The 20,992-nt window shown below is 51.4% G+C and overlaps 1 protein-coding gene across 2 annotated transcripts in view; it reads right to left on the bottom strand.

Moving 5' to 3' along the window:
- CDRT4 (CMT1A duplicated region transcript 4) overlaps positions 1–20,402 on the bottom strand; it is an 81,640-nt gene extending 61,238 nt beyond the window's left edge. For both annotated transcript variants that reach the window (XR_009864296.1, XM_062175506.1), the window contains exon 1: positions 20,314–20,402. Coding sequence is in view for 1 of the 2 variants with exons in the window: in XM_062175506.1 (XP_062031490.1) it covers positions 20,314–20,337 (24 nt within the window). In the remaining variant the exon portion in view is untranslated. The remainder of the gene's footprint in view (positions 1–20,313) is intronic.
- Between the last annotated feature and the right edge of the window lie 590 nt (positions 20,403–20,992).

The following is a 20,992-nucleotide window of genomic DNA, read 5'->3' on the forward strand; positions in this document are numbered from 1 at the left end:
GGTTGATCCTCATGGAGGAAACACAGCAAACGCTGAACTGCAAAACTCCGCTTGTTCTCATTCCCCGCTGCCTTGCACAAGGACAAGCAGCTAACTTTTGCCCTCTAGGGTGGGAAATGCGAAAGATACAAGTGCAGAGCCCTGCAAACCGAGACCACAACCACCGCCGGCCCCTCCCAGGCGCCGCGCCATCCGCTGGGTGGAAATTCCACAAGCAGAAGGTGCCCGGCCCGACTCCCGCTCTGGCTCCCCTGCCAGTGGCCGTCAACCTGTTTCTGTCCTGGTGGAGTTACGACGTGGAGCCAGAAATCTGGAAGAATTTAACACCCAGTCGATTCAGACACAGGAAAACACTGTTCAGAGTAAACACTGGAATCCCTCCCTCATCGTGCAGGAATGTGGGGCCAGCAGGGTCTGAGCTCAGCAGCTTCTCAGAAAAGCCCCCGCTAAGTGCTCGCTCGCTAGCTCGCTCTCAGCTTTGGGGCTGCAGCCCTGGAGGGCCGGGCCGGGCTCCGCAGGCTGTGTTCTGGCGACACAGGGGCGAGGCTCAGGTCAGCACAGGGCGCTACTCCCTCGCCATGGAAACATGGGCAACGCTGGCCGCAGCCTCTGGCGAAGGAGCCGGTTGTTTTCTCTGCTTCCAGGACTTTGCTTGTATGCCAGGGCCGGGCATGGGCTCTGGACTTGCGCACGGTGGAGGAAGCAGAGGGGCTCCGGCTGCCTTGGGACCTTCCATTTCCCCTCCCTCCCAGCAGGCTATGAAAGAGTCACTTTTCCTGGAGGAGAAGAAAGGAAGCTCTGTGCACATGGCCAGGGTGCAATCCATCCAACCGAAAGCTGAGGGCGCGCAGCATGGGATGTGGCCTCCAGCGTCCATTTCTCTTTACTGCGACTGAATGACTTCCGTTTCTCCACTCCGTTTCCTCTGGCTCTGGAGACCAGAGAGAAAGGTCTTGCTGGGCCCAAGAGCTGTAAAATGGATCCCAGGAGGAACATTTTTGTCCCTGCGTCCCTCTGCCTAACATTCTGCCCAAATGCCCCTCGTGAGAAACTGCTGGACGATGTCTCACGGCCAGAATGTCAGAGGACACCTGTAAGTTAGCAGTGGTTCAACAACCACGCAGAGGGGCCGGTGCTGTGGCATAGCAGGTAAAGCCACTGCCTGCAGTACTGGCATCCCATATGGGTGCAGGTTCGAGTCCCTGATGCTCCACTTCCGACCCAGCTCCCTGCTGATGTGCCTGGGAAAGTAGCAAATGACAGCCCAAGTCCTTGGACCCCTTACACCATATGGGAGACCCAGATGAAGCTCCAGGCTCCTGTTTCAGCCTGGCCCAGCCCTGGCCATTGCGGCCATCTGGAAAGTGAACCAGAAGATGAAAGATATATATATATATATATATCTCTCTTTCCACCTCTCCACTCTTTCAAATAAATAAATAATTCTTTAAATAAACACATGCCACAAAGAAGTAACACATATGCCCTTAAGACAAAGATATTTTATTTAAAAAAAAAAAGACAATGCATAGAGAGTCCAAAGATCACTGCTGTGGCTTGAATGTCATCACCAAAAACTCACGTTGAGAACTGAATCCTATGGTAAGGTCGTGAGAGGTGGGACCAGGTGGGACATTTTACAGGTGATTGCTTGGGACATGAATGAATTGATTAAATGGTTCTCTTGAGAGTGGGCCTGTTATAAAGCTGTTGGTTCTGTCTCCCCATATGATGCCTTCTACAATACAACAAGAACATCCTCCTTGGATGCAGAACTGATCCAGCCACCAGCATGGACTGCCCAGGCTTTGGAACCATCAGCCAATTAAATGTCTATTTATCATAAATTACCTAGTCTTGGGGGTTTGATTACAGCAAGAGAAAATTGACTAAGTTGACTACTTTGCCACCAAAATTCAGTGATGAGGCTGCTGGGACATTGAGGTGCACCAGCTACAGCTACTTGGGTCTTTATGAAGGGGCCAAAGGCACAAACCACTGAACGCCTGGCATGGCAGTCCATCTCTGCCTGAGCTTTACCACTGCCTCCCTGCCAACGTAGCACTGAACCCATTCCCGAGCCCTGAGGGATCCATTCACTGATCCGAGTGCATTGAGTGGCATTCTTTGTGAGCAAGAGACCCAGCTCCCAGATGTGTATCTCCAGCCCTGGGCTCTTCCCTGAGCACCTGGTTCATGTAGACAAACTCTCCAGACCTTCCCTGTCCTAACTGAGCTCTAGCCACCTGTCTCCCTAGCCACTCACCAAAACCTGCTCCTTCTCTGGGCTGTCCCCATTTCATCCAACAGCACCAAAATACTAGATGGTCTCCCTCTCCTCTTTCCTTCACCTTCAACGTCCAACTTATCAGCAAATCACGTCAACTCACCCAGCAGAAATACTCTGAAACTGTCATTTCCTCTCGATTTCACAACCATCACAACTACTACTGCAAATAACAATGATAGAATAACCATAACTCACCCCATAGGTGTCAGTGTTTCACGTGCATTAAGCCATTGAGAATTCTCAACAAACCAGGAGTTAAGTACTACTATTACAGAGGGTGAACTTGAGGCACAGGAAGGCTCACTCCTAGCTCAAAACCGTACACCTCTTGTGGTGGGGCCTGGATTTAGATGTAGACCACTGGTTCCAAGATCCACGTGATCAAACACCACATGCCCGGTGCCACCCCTGTACATCCCTGGATATCCCCACAGCCTCTTTCACCTATGTAATTTATTTTGTATGCACAACAGCATGGTGATCTTTCTAAAAATATGTGCCAGTATGCATAGCACCCCCCCACAACCTAAATATCCCTCCCCAGTGGTCTCCCCAGAACCCTTGAAATGAGATTCTCACTCCTACCATGGCTGCCTCTGTATATTTCCTCTCTCTCTTCTTCTCTCTTTCTCTCTCTCTCTCTCTCCCTCCCCCAGTCTCCAGCCCTTCCCCCAAACCAGAATGCTCTTGCCCACAGACTGCTCCATGGCTGGCTTCGGGTCATTTGGATCTCCATCACATGACTTTATTGCATTATCACAGCAGCACTCATCACTATCAGCCATTATTGTACATTTGTTCGTCTATAATTTATTTTCTGCCTTCCCTCTTAGAATGTAAGTTCCACTGGGGGGAAAGAATTTGCCTAGATTTTCCCCCACTCATGTCCTAAGACTTAAAACTATATAAATAGCTACTGAGCACCTGCTGTGCACCAGACGCAGGGAGAGAGAGCGGAAGACATCAGAAGCTTGACCGACAGGGAAGTTGTTGTCCCACAGTTCCAGCCTGGCACTGGGAGTTCATGACAGAAGAAGGCACAGGTGCCATGAGGACATAGAAGAGTAATTTCTCACCCCGCATAGGAAAGTCAAGAAGGCTCCCTGGGGTAGAGATGACTTGAGCTCATTTCAGTAGTTCAACAAACAGGTACTCTGGGCAGACCCACACAGTGGCAGAGGTGACGAGGCCAGTGGTCCACTTCCTCAGGGCCAGAGTCACCTGCATTGCTGAGTCCCACACCCAGGGCCTCTGATTCAGTAGACCTAGGGTGGGGGATGCTAACAAGTTGCCAGGTGAGGATCAGTGTCAGTGGCTTAGGAAGCAATGCTTGCAGAACAAGTCAATTGGGGCATTTTCCTTGCCCCAGACCAGCATGAATATAGTTCAGTGCACAGCTGAGGGCCACTTGCTTTGACAGAAGTATCAGCTGAGTTGATATGATAGGGAGAGATCCAGGTCACTGAAGGAGAAGAGGGAGCCAGAGTCTTGGAGGAATTAAAATGTATTTCAGTATTGCTGAAGATTAAAGTGAAGCCTAAAGCAAAGATTAGCCAAAAGTGAGATCAATGCAACTACCAGTTCCGAGTCTCAGGTTGAATAAGGGCAAGGAAAGCATAACAGACTAAGGGACTTCAAAAAATGCTTCCATCACATCACAGAGGTGTGTGTCATCGGGGGAGAGCATAGTAGCAAGAAATGAGATGGTGAACAAAGTAGAAGTCAGACCATGAAGAACCCCCTCCTGGAGCCAGGTGCTACTTGTGTCCTCTGCCTAGAACATTCCCACTGAACGTCATGGTGACTGCCGGATGACTTCCATCAGGGAGTTGCGTCATCAGCTCTGATTTTCAGAAAGATTTCCCCCAACAGAGACCTATGGTTTTCCACCAAAGACGTGCACTTCCAGACCTAATTATCCATTTGTTCCCAGAAAGAAGGAGCCCAGCCAAGAACTCTCTTGCTAAACTCTTCCCCCCACCTTGCATCGGAGACAAGCTTTGTATTTGAGTTCTTGCTACTCACAGGTCTGGCCCATGAGACCTCCCAACTTTACTCGCTTCGTTTCCCCCGAAGGAAAGGAAATTGAAGCAGAGATGGCAGAGTCACAAGATGGCTCAAAGGTCCCCCTCCACCCTCCAGCAAGAACCCCGAAATCCACAAATTCTCAAGTCCTTTACATAAACTGGCAGAGCAGCAGCATCGAACCGTGCACATCCTGTATACTGTCAGTCCTCCCCAGATTACTTAGAGCACTTAACACGACGCAATGCCATGTCAACAGATGCTGTACTGCATTGTTTAGGAAATAAGGACAAGGAAAAAGTCTGTATGTGTTCAGAACTGATCCAATTATTTTTAATATCTTCTGAGTTTGGTTGAATCTTGGCATGCAGAACCTGCAGATACGAAGGCTGACTGTATTTCAACATTAAAAAGAATGTTTTGAAGTAAAGGGATGACAGAGCAGAAGGGAGTGGAAGGGGGTGGAAATGGGACAAGAATTGCTACAAGGAGGGGAAATAGAAGATTGCCTAGAATTGCTGGATGTTTGTCCATGACCCAGGCTCTGTCAGAGCACAGCTGAAGGGTTAGCAGTGAGATGTGTGTGTGGTGGGAGTGGGTTGGGGTCGGGGTCAGGGTGGGACTCGGGGCAGGGGCAGTAGTGGGCAAGTCTCTTTAGCATCAGTCAGGAGCCTTAGATGGCGTGGCCTGGAGAAGGTCTCGGGTGTGATGGAAAACAAATGAGAAACAGGGGATGGGTGGGGAAGGGGGGTGCTGGGGTCCCTGTGTGACTGAAACAATGGGCTAGAGAAGACAGAGCCCGGAGATGCACCGAGGAAGACAGACCTGGCCATCAGCCACTAACCTGAGGGTGCAGTTAGCAAGCTGGCCCCTATCTCTCTAAGGCCAAAAATAAGCGTCTACAACCAGGTCAAAATCACCCTTTCCCATGTTCATAAAAGCCTCAAGAAAAAAAAAAGGTAAAATCAACATGTATTTTAGAAATAATGGAAATTGAAAATCAGTGTAGGCCAAGTATTTCCCAGGCAGCAGGCCTGACCGGCTGCACATTCCTGGTGTCTGGTTTCCACGAGGCACTCACTGTGTCTCGGCCAACCTTTGCTTCTGACGTCTCTGACCCATGGACGCTGCTCCCCACATGCCACCTCTGCAGTGGATTCCACTTACTGGGAGCCATCAGATGCTGCCTTGGCCAACTCCAATTTAAATACCTTCTTCTCCATACCTCCTTCTGAGTCCCTGCTTCTGCCTGCCTATCTAACTGTCCCATTGTCAGAGGTATGGGTGGCCTGAGGACAACTGGCCCTGGGGAAGCCTCAGAAACTTCTGGGTCCAGAGCTGGGGTCTGGCCAGGGGCGAGCATTGGATGAATACTCTGAGCTGAAATGCACTAGCTGGCCAATGTGTGATGAGCTAAGGGTCCAAGTCAGGCAGGCACGAGAGGAGAGGAGCAGGCAAAACAACACTGGAGGAGTAAGCAGGTCACAGAGGATGAACAGCACACCAGGACCCCACGACTATGGAGGAGGACTACGTCATGGAAGTCCAGGGCTTGAACCACCGTTGGTGGCACACGAGGCTGGGTTCAAGTCTTTGTTCTGGTGATTGCCCATGGTGTGACTTTGGCCAAGTCACCGACCTCTGCTGGCCTCGATTTTCTCTGGTGAAATGTTGATGACCTTGATGACGGGTATGGGGGAGGGGACGGAGGCCCCTGGGCCAGGCAAGACTTCCGGTTTGAGAGGTTGAAACGGAATCCTGAGCCTGTCAGGGACGGAGCCTCTGGGCCAAGTCAAATGAGGAAGTGGACATGACACACATGAGCCTGGGCAGCCCCGTCAACCTCAGGGGCATGCTCACTGCCTTTCCAAAGCCTGCTTCTCGCGTCTGCTTCCTGGGCCGACTCCTGAGTGACAGCATAGACGCTGGGGCCACCAGCAGCCTGCACGCTGAGTAACAGCGACCAGTGTCCGTTCTCTTGCCCTGTTCCCCCACTCCGGCGCCGGCTCCTCACACCTCTCCCAGTCGGCCTCACCCTGTCCTCTGCACTTTCCAAACGTCCCTCCTCACGACATTTCCAAGTCTTCCCTCCTCTACAACATTCTTCCCTTGACCTCCAGCTTCCCCTTACTTCTATTTTTCTCCTTTTCGCTGCCAAAATTCCCCAGGGAATGGCCGTACCAGCTGCTGCTCTTGCCTCACTCCCCAGGGCCCCGCAGCCTGTGTCCATCCCCAGAGCTGCTGACAGTGCTGAGCAGAAGCCAGCGGGCAGGCTGGAAGGAAAGACATGGCTGGAGAGGGCCCCAGGGAGCGTGAGTGGGAACGTGCACAGGCTCATGCACGCACACACGTGCCCAGACACACATCCCAACACCCCAACACACATGCACACACACACACCAGCACCCTGACATAACCGGGTGTGCCAACATACTACCACATGCACACACCAGAACCTTGACACATACAAACATGCTTAGACACACACACACCAATACACAGACACAACCACCCCAATACACCCTCAACACACACACACTCACACACATTAACTCATGGAAATACACACCCCAACACACACATCAACATATAGGCACATGCATAGCTATACCCCAATATACACACCAAGACATAATTGCACTAACACACTACCACCCTGACACATACACAACATACAGAGACACACACACCAACACACATATACCATCACACATACCAGCATACAGACACACACACGAACACCACAACATATACACACAGCAACACAGACACACCCACAAACACCATGATACACACACCAACACAGAGACACATCCACAAAGACACACACACACACACACACTACCTAACCCCTTCCAAAATGGTAGACAGGGGTTCTCACTGTGATTAGAGAAGAGGAGGCGGCACCCAGAGCTGCCCATTGTGGGGCCTGCACCCAGTCCTTACCACAGGGACCTCGGGCCTGTGTTGGCAGCACAGTGGGTGAAGGGGATTCTGAACTGCTCCACCTAGGGGTGCATCCAGGCCTTAAGTGAGTGGCCTGAATGTCCTGCAGTTGGGGAGGGAGCCTTGCACAAGTCCCCGGGGAGTAAGCACCCAGAAGTCATCCCTGAAATGCTGTGCAGTCAAGGAAGGGGGAGGGAGGAGCAGGGTAGGATGGGGTACAACTTTAGGCTAAGTCCCATGAAGATAACATCAGCCTGATTCTGCAGGGGGCGGGGGAGGGCTCTGGGTATAAGTTATGCCTCTGGAAGTTTTATTTTATTTTATTTTATTTATTTATTTACCTGAGAGATAGAAAAAAAGAGACAGAGAGAGGAGAGAAGGAGAGACAGACAGCAAGAGCTCCTACCCTCAAATGCCTGCAATGGCCAGAGCTGGGGCCAGGCTGAAGTCAGCAATCAGGAACCCCATCCAGGTCTCCCACACAGGAGGCAGGAGCCCAACTACTTGTGCATCACCACTTCCCCCCAGGATCTGCACTGGCAGGAAGCTGGAGGTGACTATCAAACCCAGGTACTCAGAGATGGGGGCACTGGCATGTAAACTACTGGGTCAAATGCCTGCCCCCTACAGGCTGTGAGTAGTAAAGGCAGGCGCCAATCCTCGGTTCTGAACTATGATGAGACTCCTTCGTGCATCTGTGGGAGACACAATGGTGTCAACCCTCACCTCCACTGCCCAGGAAGGCACACAGGGCTGTGGTCTAGCTATGGTTTGGATGTGTCTGGGGCGCATGTACTGGAAGCTCCACCCGCCATGGGGTGCCACTGGGAGGCTGTGGAACCTGCAGCCGGTGGAGCCTAGTGGGAGGTGACTGGGTCACTGGAGGGTTGTTATAAAAGGAGGCAGGCCTGACCCCTGGGCCCCTCTCCCTTCCTGTCTCACCTTGCGATGCAGCGATCGCTCTGGCGCGTTCTCCCACCATGTTGTGCTGCACCCTCATGGGGAGGGCAAGCCAATGGGGCCGCCCAGCCTTGGGCTTCCAGCCTCTAAAGCTGGGAGCCAAATAAACCTCTTTTCTTTAGAAAGAACCCAGCATCAGCTGTTTTATTACCACAACAGGAAGTAGACAACAACTCCCTGAGTACACTTTTGTGTGTGCTTTGGTTGGCTGGTTGCTTAAGTAGAGTTGTCAGCACTAATTACATAGCAGAATCACCTGTTAACATACCCAGGGCTGAGCCTTCTGCAGACAAAGTAAATCAGAATTTCAGGGATTGGAGGAGACGGTGGGGGTGGGTGGGGGAGAGTGATGGAGGCAGGGGCTGGACATCAGTATGTTTACCAAGTCCCAGGTGTAGGGACCCCTGAGGATTCTGGGAATTCTGGAACAAGCAGAAGGATGGTCCTCCTATGAACCGCATGACCTCCTGGTATCTGGGTGTGTGCCTTTGACTTTCCCCTAGACTTTTCTCTCTCTGAGAATGCCTGGTGTCCCAAGGTGGGGAAACAGGATCCCAGCCACTGTTACCTGAGAGGGTTCTGTGCTTCCCCCATCTTCCTTAGCTTGCCTGCCCGGTGCTTATTGTCTGTCTCCAGCCATCTCCCGTGCTCTCGATCCCACTGGCCCCAGGATCCTCTGCTTGCTGCTGCCAGCCATCCCCTCACCTCCCTCCTGGAGTGGTCCAGAAGCCAGGCCCCAGGGGGAAATGGGGGCATTGTGACATCAGCAGTTGCCATGTCTTTGTTCTCTTCCTCCTTGGTGAGGCCAGCTGACTCTAAAAGGGGGGTGTCCTCAAACTCAGATGTGGGAGGCATCATCGCTGTCCCCCACCCCAGAGAGAATACCTACTACGTGCCAGGTCCTGGCCGAGGCACTGTGTGTGCCTGATCCCATCGGGCAGCTCGGATCGCAGGGGCATGAAGGAGATTCTTGGGATCATTTCATTTCCACAGGCAGTTACTCTAGCAGAGCCGGCCAGTGAGAGACAGACAAGGCCAGTGGTCTACTTCCTCAGTGCCAGAGTCCTGTGGAGGACCCATGTAGACACAGGTCACTGGGTGCCGCCCCCACCCCCCAGAGCTCCAGTTCAACAGATGTGCACAGGATCCTGAGGCTGTGTCTCTCTACGCTCCTAGCATCCTTCTGAAATACAACCTACTTTGGGTAAGAGAAGGGAATCATGGCCACCAATAGGCTGTTCAGGTTCAGCCTCCCTTGCCGGGAATCCCTTGACTTGACCGTCGTTGGCAATGGAGAAGGCACAGCTTCAAACCTTACCTACCCGTGACCCCAACTCTGATAGATTCTCCAAGTCCAAGGAGCACCCAGTGCAGAGCAGACTGGGACATCTGGCAATTTAACTGCAGTTGGCTGGGGACAGCAGCCAGGAGGCAGGCTGGCCTTGTCCTCTAGGTGTCCCAGTCACCAAGCTCCACTGGGAAGTCCTTGGAAATGTCTCTCCAGCCTTCTTGGTCCTCTCCACCCACCTCCGCTCCCCCATGCCTCTAATGCCAGCCCTCAACCTGTCCATCCAGGGATCTAACCCTTGTCCCCAGCATCCAAAGCAAGTCCTTCATCTTCCTCAAATCATCAATTTCCCATTGACTCATCGTCTTTGGAGTTCTCTGTAATCTTGAGAGAGAGGCGCATTCTGGAGAAAGTCCAGGCCCAGGTCCGGAAGGCAGAAGACCTGTGTTTCAGGCCCAGCTTTACCACTTGATGGTAGGACGGCGAGCGGGTCTTCAACAAGAGCCCGCCTTTCCTTAGCACCACAAGCCCAAGCCGTAGCCTCGCACAGACCCTCTGCCATGGCTGTTCTACAGACACCTTCCTTGGTCTTCTCTCTCCAGACTCCAGTTCCTCTGCGGGTGCAGCCCCACACTCTTCTTCCACACTGGAACTCCTGTGTCACCCGGACTGAGCGTCCTCCCTCTCCTTGGTCCCCTCTCTGTGTCTCTCTGTACCCCAGCCCCATGTGTCTGATGAAAATCTTTCCTGGGGTATTTTCCTCCCACAGGCCTCGGGGTGCTGGCTTTAGGGAGGTGCACCTTTCCCTCCTCTGTGGGCAGCACGACGTGCCTCTGCACTCACCGTCAGCTTCCACGGCCTGTGAGCAGGGGTGAGCCAAGCAAGTATGCAGTGTGAGCCTGATGCTAACCACCCCCGGGACTCGGGGGGACTGGACTTCAACCCTTCCAGAGCCCCTCTGCGCACCTCGCCTGCCTCTTCACTGTCATTCCCTACAACCTCCCAAGAGGCAGAGACCCAGCTTGACCCCAGCCCTTCATTGTGGGCAGAATGAATCAGGCAGCTGAGGATCCCAGAGCTGGCCTGAAGGCCCCCATGCCCATGCCCTGTGCCAGGCCCTGAAGGCAACTCTTTTCCCAGACTGATTTATTTGATGTCCCAAGTCTTCAGGACAAAGCCTATAGAGCAAGCTCCACGATTCTAGATCCTGGTTGTACAAAATGAATGATGAAATTGAGGCACACAGACGTTAATTAAGTTGCCCATTGTCTTAGCCTGGTTCTTGCTGCTGGAAGACCAGGTAGCTTACAAGGAAGGAAAGCTTATTTCTCTCATAGCTCGGAATCAGGGAAGTATAGGAACATGGCGCCAGCATCTGGTGAGGGCCTTCCTGCTGGCTCAGGACATGACGTGTTGAGATGGAGCAAGTGTGCCCAAAGCTGTTCCTTTAAAAATAACACATTGATGGCCCAAGTACTTGGGCCCCTGCACCCACATGGGAGACCCAGAAGAAGCTCCTGGCTCCTGGCTTCAGATTGGCTCAGCTCTGGCTGTTGTGGCCATTTGGGGAGTTGAACCAACAGATGGAAGACATTTCTCTCTGTCTCTCCCTTTGTCTCTCTGTAACTCTCTCAAATAAACAAATCGGAAAGAGAGGAGAGGAGAGGAGAGGGGAGGGGAGGGGAGGGGAGGAGAGGGGAGGGGAGGGGAGGGGAGGAGAGGGGAGGGGAGGGGAGGAGAAAGGAGGAGAGGAGAGGGAAGGGGAGGGGAGGAGAAAGGAGGAGAGGAGAGGGAAGGGGAGGGGAGGAGAGGAGAGGAGAGGAGAGGAGAGGGGAGGGGAGGAGAAGGTAGGAGAGGAGAGGGAAGGAGGGGGAGGAGAGGAGAGGGGAGGGGAGGGAAGAGAGGGGAGGAGAAGGGAGGAGAGGAGAGGGAAGGGGAGGGGAGAGGAGGAGGAAGGGGAGGGGAGAGGAGGAGGAAGGGAGGGGAGGGGAGGAGGAAGGGAGGAAGGGAGGAAAGAAGAAAACAACACATTGATCCCTTGACACATCACCTCCAAACACCATGCCTCTGACCTTGGAGACAGGTGTCCAACATTCAAACCACAGCACCCGCGGACATGCAGTTCATAAGCAGAAGAACCCCAGGCTGAGGTCCTGCACAGCCCACTGAGAAGGGGATGCCCAGGCACCTCCACACGCCAATTCCACGGGAGAGGCCACCTGAAATCCACGGCAGACTTGCCCAGAACCCCTCACCCAGCTCTCCTCCTGAGCTGCTCTTCCTCTCCCCATCCCAGATCCCGGGGCAAACAGGCCCAGGCGCACTCTCTCTCTGGCCTGCTGTGAGGGCTCACCCTAGCTGTCAATTTGACCGCAGTAAGGAACGCCTACGGAACTGGCCGGCCACTGTTTAGGGCACGTTTGTGAGCACGTTTCCAGAGATCACCACGTGTGTCTGAGCGGACAAGGTGAGGAGACCCAGTCTTAACACGGACAGGCACCACCAGCTGGCGGGGGCACCTGGAGAGAATAAATACAGAAAGTGGATTGGTCTTTTGCTCCATGATCTGGAACCTGCTCAACTCACTTTACTCCCGCCTTGGACATCAGAACTGCAGACTTGCTGGCTTTGGAACCCCAGGACTGAACACCAGCACTGGTCTAACTATTACCTGGGCTTTCGGCTTCCCATGGAGAGTTAAACCCGCAGCCTCTCTGGTTTGGAGGTCTTTGGACTTGGACTAGGCCATGCTGCCGGCATCCCGGGGTCTCCAGCCTGCAGAGGCCCTGTCCTGGGACTTCTCAGCTGCCATAATCACGTGAGTCAGTTCCCTAATCAATCTTCCTGCACATATGTATACCGTAGCACTTCTGTCTCTCTACACCTGCACAGTCACGTTTTATGTGAAAACCCAAACAGAAAAACGTATCAGGTCAGAAGTTTGTTAGTTCTCCCTCTTGGTCTCTATGCCAGTTTTCAGGGTGTTAAACATCAGACCCGTCACACATCACCTCTTCCTAGAGGACTCCCCAGTGGCCTGGTACCCCCAGTTGAGTCAATCAAAGAAGGACATAGAATCAAATCAGGCAGCTCACTGGCTGCCCTCTGCCCTGTGGCCTGGAACAAGAAGAGGACCTGGGCTGAGGCAATTCTATGCGGGAAGACAAGCAGGAGGCCGAGAAAGAAGTGGCAACTGGCCAAGGGTCAAAGGATTCTCCGAGTACTATAAAGGCCACGAGAGGTTGTAGCAAACATCAAAGGAGCCGGATGAGCTCCACGTGCTGCAACTGGTGGACAAACCTCTTCAGTCTCTGCTTTCCAGGTTCCCCCTCCCTCCCCTTCTCTATCTGCAGAGGAGCTGCACTTCCCACAGGCTGAACTGTGCTGATCGCATCTCCATGACACCTTCTTGCAAGTTCCTCTGTTCCCCCTGTAACTTGGCCGTAGGATCTGGAGCCTTGACGGGGCCCGAGTTTGCTTTTCCATAGATGTGTTGTAAGTGCCAGGAGGTGCCTGACTCAGGGCTGCCTCTCCTGTTGGGACATCGGCAGCTGCTGCCAACCTCCTGACAGTTGGTGACTGCAGCTGACAGTGAGGTAGTTCACTCGTTTCCTCTTCGTTTTCCACCTGGAATATTTCCATAGGCAGACACCTGTCATCAACACTTTGGTTCTGCAAAACGAATGAAAAGCAAGACAGGTGTTGTATTTTTTTTTCCTCCTTTAGTCACTGTTTTTTCCAAGTAGTAAGTGGGATTCTTGCAAGTTTCAAAAGGAACTAAAATTATGGAGTGAACTTGCAGATTTGCAATAGCTCCCCCTTATCCACAGGAGATGTTTTCCAAGACCTCCAGAGAGTACCTGAAGCCTCAGGTCGTGCCAAACTCTGCGTACACTAAGATTTTTCCACTACAGACAGACACACCCATAATAAAGCTTAATTTATAATTTAAGCACATAACAGATTAACAGCAATAACTAACAATAAACTAGAACAGTTATAACAATCTGCTGCAGTAAAATCGCCAGCATTGCTGCTCTTACACGTTGGAGCCATGGCAAAGTAAAACAGGGGTGACGAGACTGTCAGCACTGTTCACAGCACTCTGTCTACTAACAAAGACAGCTACCAAGAGACGAATGGGCTGGTGGGGCGCTGCGTGGAGACCCTGCACAGATGACTCAGGTCCTGGATGGGGAGGAGCAAGACAGTGCGAGATTTCATCACACTGCTCAGAACTGAGTGCAACTGAAAACTTCTGAATCAGGGGTCAGTACTGTGGGCATAGCCGGTAAAGCCCCAACCTGCAGTGCCGGCATCCCATAGGGGCACCGGTTCAAGACTCGGCTGCTCCACTTCCGACCCAGCTCCCTGCTAATGCTCTTGGGAAAAGTAGTGGAAGACAGCCCGAATGCTTGGGTCCCTGCACCTATGAGAGACCTGGAAGAAGCTCCTGACTCCTGGCTTTGGCCTGACCCAACTCCAGCTGTTGAGGCCATTTGGACAGTGAATCAGTGGATGGAAGAGCTCGCTCTGTCTGTCTCTTCCCCTCTTTATGTAACTCTGACTTTCAATAAATAAATCAATATTTTAAAAAAACTGAATTGTGTCTTTCTGGGACTTTCCACTTAATATTGTTGGCTGACTGTGGGTGGCTGAAACCACAGAGAGCAAACCATAGATAAGGAAGGGTTACTGGGAATACTCAAAAATTGCAATCCACAGTAGCACTGTTCTTTTTTTCTCAAAGATTTTTTTCTTACTTATTTGAAAGGCAGAACTACAGAGAGAGAGAAGGAAAGAGAGAGAGAGAGAGAGAGAATGATCTTCCATCTGCTGGTTCACTTCCCAGATGGCCACAATGGCCAGGGCTGGGCCAGTCCAAAGCCAAGAGCCTAAAACTCCATCTGGGTCTCCCACGTGGGTGGCAGGGGCCCAAGTACTTAGGCCATTTCCTGCTGCTTTCCCAGGTGCTGTAACAGGAAAAGGAAGATGGAGGCTTGCTTTTAGCTTTGTAGGAAGGCTGTACCACTCACCTGTAGGATGAAATCATTATGGAAAAGCTAGTTTTTAAAAGGAGATGTGGGAAAGAGGGACATCAATCATCCTGTAGCCTCCAAGGTACGTGCAGTAAATAAAACATCCCACTGCCCCACCCTGCCCTCTTTGGCTCCCTGTCGGGTTAATGCTGAACCAATGTTTCAGTTCCAGGTCAAAGGCCATCTCCCATAGCAGGGCACGGAACTCAAAGGCCTCCAGGAAGAGACTGGCAACACACACATCTCCAAGAGACCGGCTGAACTCGTGGAGGGGTGGTGCTGCCCGCCTAAAGGGCCTGAAGTTCAGTCTTCAAAACAAGATGGCAGCCCCAGATTGCCACTGTGAACCGTGGCTGCATCTCCGTTCCAGGGACTGCAACCCAGGCCAAGGTCTCCCCTCCCCTGCCACCGCCTCACGGAGGACTGACTGTCCCTTCTCTGCCCCGGGGCCCTTTGATCGCGCTGCAGCTCTTTCACTGATTAGAGGCGACACTCGCCAGCCTTTATGGAGGGCTTATCGGAGGCCAGGCAACACGCCAAGGGCTTTACATCTCTCCTATCCTACAGCCTTGGTAGAAATTAGGTGCAAGTTTGCAGCCCCCTTTCCCGGGTGAGGAAACTGCATCCCAGAAGGGTTGAAGAGCTCCCTCCAGGTCATTCACCAGCAATGAGGTAGGCAGGCTAGAGCTGGGATCTGAACGCAGGCAGCCTGGCTTCAGAATCGACCTGCCTAACCAGCAGCTGTCTTGCAGAAGACGGGGCTTGGGTCCTAGTCCTAGGTGCCTAGCACCGTGGTTTAAGTAGAGTCAAACTAATTCGGCAATACTTACTCAGGCTGCCACAAAATGCATAACGCCCTCCCTGCTTCCATGAAGGTACCACGGCGAGCCATTTTCATTGTGTCTCACCCGGAAAACAACCACTGTGTGAATAAACGTGGCAGACACGAGGCTAAGCAAAAGCAGGCAGTCGCCAGGTACCCAGACGGCAGGACTCCAGTTACGTGAGCCATCCAGGAGACACAGGTCCATGGAGAGGGAAGGAGGGCTGCTCACGGCTGTGGGGAGGCAGGAGCACTGGGGAGGGGACCGGTAGAGGCGACGGGGTGTCCTGGCATCTGGGCCCTAGTGCTTTCCCCTCCTGCACTGCCCCGGCGATGGCCTGGGGGATCCAGACAATCAGCACAGCAGAGGGGTGGGCATCTGGCGTGGTGCCCGTATCCCATATCACAGTGCTGGCTTCCAATCCCAGCGCTGCCCTCCGTTCCAGCTTCCGGCTGATGTGCACCCTGGGAGGCAGCAGACTTCTTGGCTCAAGCAATTGGAGCCCTGCTACCCTGGAGGGAGACCTGCATGGTGTTCTGAGCTCCAGCCCTGGCCGCTGGGGGCATTTGGGCAGTGAACCAGTGGAAGGAAGATTCTCTCTCTCTCTCTCTCTCTCTTTCTCTCTCTCATCCCCTGTCTTTTAAATTAAGTGAAAATAAGTAAATAAAAATGCTTTTAAGAAAATGTCCTAAAAATTGACTGGGGTGATAGTTGCAATACTCCGTGGATATACTAAAAACAATGGAACTGCACAATTTAAACTGGTAAGTGAAGTGAAATTAAGTGGAATATGAATTATATCTCAAGAAAGCTGTTTTAAAATCTGAATTATCTTTTTCCAAATACATGCTGAAGGTTAGATGAAAAGAGCATGTATTAAAGATGCAATTAATAAGTAACGGACAATAGGCAGCTAGCTTAGGGAGACAGGCAGCTAGACAGCTAGCTGATGGATAGTTGTAGGCACCTGTCCTGACTATCTTTCACCTTGTGTTCTCCCTTCTCAGACCAGCAACCCAAGAGGACAGAAGATCTGTCAACAAACCATGAGACTCACCAAGTGATTACAATGGCAGAAAACTTAAGAGAGAGGGCTGGAATATCAAGCCAAGTATACCAAGTATACAAGTGCTCCCCCCCCCCCCCCCCCCCCGTATCACTTTCCCAAATGCCTGCAACAGCCAGGTTTGGGCCAGGCTGAAACCAGGAGTCAGGGACTCCATCTGGGTCTCCCACGTGGGTGGCAGGGACCCTAGTACTTGGGCCATCATTCACTGCCCTCCTGGGTGCATTAGCAGGGAGCTGGATGGGCTATCTGGGGATACCTGTGACTTCTTTTTTTTTTTTTTTTTTTGAGTTTTTTATTTATTTATTCGAAAGACAGAGATATCCCATCCACTGGTTCACTTTCCAAATGCCCACAACAGCTGGACCTGGGCTAGGCCAAAGCCAGGAGCCAGGAACTCCATCTGGCTCCCCCACAGAGATGGCAGGGGTCAATTACTAGAGCAGTTCATGTGGAACCCAACACCTTGAGTCATCATCACCTGCTGCCTCCCCAGGTGTGCATTGGCAAGAAGCTGAAATTGGAGCCCAGGCACTTCAACAGGAGATGCAGGTATCTCAAGTGGCGTCTTAATGCCCACGCTAATGTGACTTCTCTTAGAAATCCATCAAGGCCGGCGCCGTGGCTCAATAGGCTAATCCTCCACCTGTGGCGCCAGCACACTGGGTTCTAGTCCCGGTTGGGGCACCGGATTCTGTCCCGGTTGCCCCTCTTCCAGGCCAGCTCTCTGCAATAGCCTGGGAAGGCAGTGAAGGATGGCCCCCAAGTGCTTGGGCCCTGCACCCCATGGGAGACCAGGATAAGCATCTGGCTCCTGCTTTCGGATCAGCACGGTGCGCCGGCCGCAGTGGCCATTGAAGGGTGAACCAACGGCAAAGGAAGACCTTTCTCTCTGTCTCTCTCTCTCTCTCTCTCTCTCACTATCCACTCTGTCAAAAAAAAAAAAATCAATTATGCTTTCCAGGTGGAGCACAGACAGGTTTTACCCTAGCTGTCAACTCAAGAAAGAATGCTGCAATGCAGTTATTAAGACTACAAGGCAATCCCTTAGGGATTTCTCTTCTCTTTGGAACACATTACATAATTTATTTTGCAAGGGATTCACATGGCTAATTAATTCCGTTTTTCCTCGGCAACTATTAACAGGAGTTTCACACTCCCAGAAGGAACTAGAGTTATACAGGGTGTTGAGACTGGAGTTGTGAAGCGAGTCATGGAGGGTTTTCCAAGAGCTGAGGGCACGCGGCGGATAACACCCATGAAGAAATGTGTACAGATTCACAATCACATGCACGCAGCTTTTTAGAGGGATCTGCAAGTTCTTCTGTTCCCTCTCCAACACCCATAAACTACCCTTCCAACCCCATGTCACCCGATCCCCAAAAGGAGCAAACTCTCAAAGGCAGGCTTTCCTCTATGTCCTATACAAGTATGTTGGACTATGTCCGGTGTTTCTCAATGCTGTCTCTCTCCTCTCTCTCTCTCTCTCTCTCTCTCTCTCTCTCTCTCTCTCTCTCTCTCTTGCTACTACAGCTCTGGGTTTCCAAATGTCACTCCCTGGAATGTACTTCCAAATTACTTGGGAGCTGGTTACCAACACAGATTTCCTGGAATGCTGGTTTGGTAGGTCTGGAAAAAGTTTAAAACACTGTATTTCTGTGTACATTTGATTTTTTTAAATTTATTTGATTTTTAATTGACAAGTAAGAATTGTGTGTTCTATTGGGCATATGTTTTGAGTTTTGTACCCATTATTAAAAGATTCAATAAAGCTAATTAATGTATCTACCACCTCATCAACTTATCATTTTTTTTGTAGTGGAAACATTAAAAAATGGGCCAAGCAGGGCTGGTGCTGTAGCCTAGCAGGCAAAGCCACCAACTGCATCCCATATGGAAGGCAATTCAAGACCCGGCTGCTCCACATCTAAGGCAGCTCCCTGCTAATGCTCCTGGGAAGGCAGTGGAGGATGGCCCAAGTGCTTGGTCCCCTGCACCCACATGGGAGACCCAGAAGAAGCTCTTGGCTTCTGGCTTCGGATTGCCTCAGCCCCAGCCGTTGCAGCCATTTGGGAAGTGAACCAGCAGATGGAAAATATCTCTCTCTCTCTCTCTCTCTCTCTCTCTCTCTCTCTCTCTTTGCCTTTCAAATAAATACAGAATGCTGGAGGACGTGGAGAAAAGAGAACCCTGGTGTACACTGTTGGCGAGAGTGTGAATGAGCAGAGCCATGACAGAAAACAGTATATAGCTTCCTCAAAAATCTAAAACCAGAACTGCTCTGTGATCCAGAAATTCCAGTGCTGAACATAGATCCTGAAGAGAGTTATAACTGGCAGAACCAAAAAAAAAAAAAAATCTACACTTCCAAGTTCATTGTAGCATTAGTCACAATAGCCAAGAGCCAAGAAGACGAATCACTCTAAGCCATCAATGACTCTCACGTGGGAGACCCAGATGGAGCTCGCAACTCCTAGACTCAACCTAGCCTAGCCCCAACTCCTTATGGGCATTTGGGAAGTGAACCAGAGGATGAAATCTCTTGATGTCTCTATCTGTCTATCTATCTATCTATCTATCTTCTATCTATCTATCTATCTTCTATCTTTGTCTCTATCTCTCTCTGTCTGCACCTGTTTCTCTTTCTCAAATAAATGAATACAAACCCAGCCAGTCTCGTTTCTCGCTCTCTGGTCATTCTGACCCAGCTTCGGTGCTCGGCCTGGCTCCTCCGCAGAGAGCTTCATCACGTACGCCGGCAAACCTCCGCAGCCCCTCTTGGTGTGGGCGATGCCACCAGTCTGGACTTTCAAACTGAATTCCGGGGCCTACCCTGCAAGATGGCCACAGCACGTGGTGTCTACTTCCAGAATTCCCTGCGCACCCCTGCTGCAGTCACCCTTCAAAAAACATGGATCTGCTCAGGCTCCCGACTGCCTACACAGCCACTAACAGGCAGAGCCCCCACCTCCCACTTATTCCTGTCTTCTCCCACCACGCCTCTCACACGCCTCCTCCGACAGCCATACCGCAGCGGCGGTGCTATTTTTTTCAAGTACTAATTAGTTTATTTCCTATGTATTCCCACTGGCTTCTTCTTTCTCACTGACGGGCTGTAAGAAACCACAAAGAAACCAAATTACTTTAGTAAAGAAAAAAAAAAACACGGAAGCCAGCAGAGCCAGTCTTCCTGTCTTCTAAGACCAGACAATACCGGGCTAAGGACTTGGACAGGGTCCAGTGGGAGGAATGTGAGAGAGACAGGAAGTGAAGAACGAGGCGAACTTTACCGCTGGAGATCTGCTCGCGTCCTGCCAGGCAAAGCTCATCGCCCCCTCTGCCGGGCTCCCCAGACCTGCGTTCACCTGTTTGCTGCTCCAGGGGATCCATGGCTTTTTAAAGTGTTTTAGTTCCTGCCATCCACACCATAAAGGGCTGGCGATGTGCATGGCCAGGTACTATTTAGATTATTAATTTTTTAAAAACCCCTTAGTTCATTTAATGCAGTGCAACTGTGCAGCCTTGCGTTTTTAGGATCCTGTTTCAGTGCAAGCGTCAAGAACACTCAAGTCAGTGTGGAACCTTCTTTTCTCCTTCCTGTTTCCCACAATTCCAGGAATGCTAAGGTGACCTGGGAATCCAACAGGCCCCATACACACATCAAAGTCTTGTATGTTGGTTAATCGCTACTTGCCTGTACTTGTCCCCACAGGCAAGTCTCACCTCCTGACCTACTGACCCCTACAGTCACAACCTCATAACCTCTTTCTAGAGATCTCTCCCAACAGCCAGTGAGCCCTCAGGCAGTGAGTTATTCCAGTACCAAGCATCCATGGCATAGGAGAAAAGATTTAAAAGATTCTGGCTTTTATTACCTGTGATCCTGCAGAGGGTTTCATTCTTCCTCTCGGCGTTCAATGTCTTCATTCCAAAAGGTCCTCATGACATCTGCCCAGGTCCTCTTGCAGGGACACTCTGAGTATCAAAAGAAAGAATCATTTTGGAGATGTCCATGAAGTGTTCAAGGGCCATGCACAGACAAGGAGACCTCAAAAGGTGTGTGGAAGATGGAATTAAAAGATAAGTCTGTTTTGGTGCAGAAAGTTTCAAAATCCATGCATAGTTCTTTCAATGCGCATTTTCCATGAACTTGTTGAAGACCTCTCCTGGAAGTGGTTATTGTTTTTTAAGATGTGTTTTTGTTTTTTAAGATTTATTATTTAGGGGTTGGCGCTGTGGCACAGTGGGTTGATGCCCTGGCATGAAGCGCTGGCATTCCATATGGTCAACTGGTTTGAGACCCGGCTGCTCCACTTCCAATCTAGCTCTCTGCTATGGCCTGGGATAGCAGTGGAAGATGGCCCAAGTCCTTGGGCCCCTGCACCCACGTGGGAGACCCGAAAGAAGTTCCTGGCTCCCGGCTACAGATCAGCGCAACTCCGGTGTGGCCAACTAGGGAGTAAACCATTGGATGGAAGTCCTGTCTCTCTCTCTCTCTCTCTCTCTCTCTCTGCCTCTCCTCTCTCTGTGTAACTCTTTCAAATAAATAAATAA

The sequence above is a fragment of the Lepus europaeus genome, chromosome 18 (assembly GCF_033115175.1).
Source record: "Lepus europaeus isolate LE1 chromosome 18, mLepTim1.pri, whole genome shotgun sequence".
Lineage (NCBI taxonomy): Eukaryota > Metazoa > Chordata > Mammalia > Lagomorpha > Leporidae > Lepus > Lepus europaeus.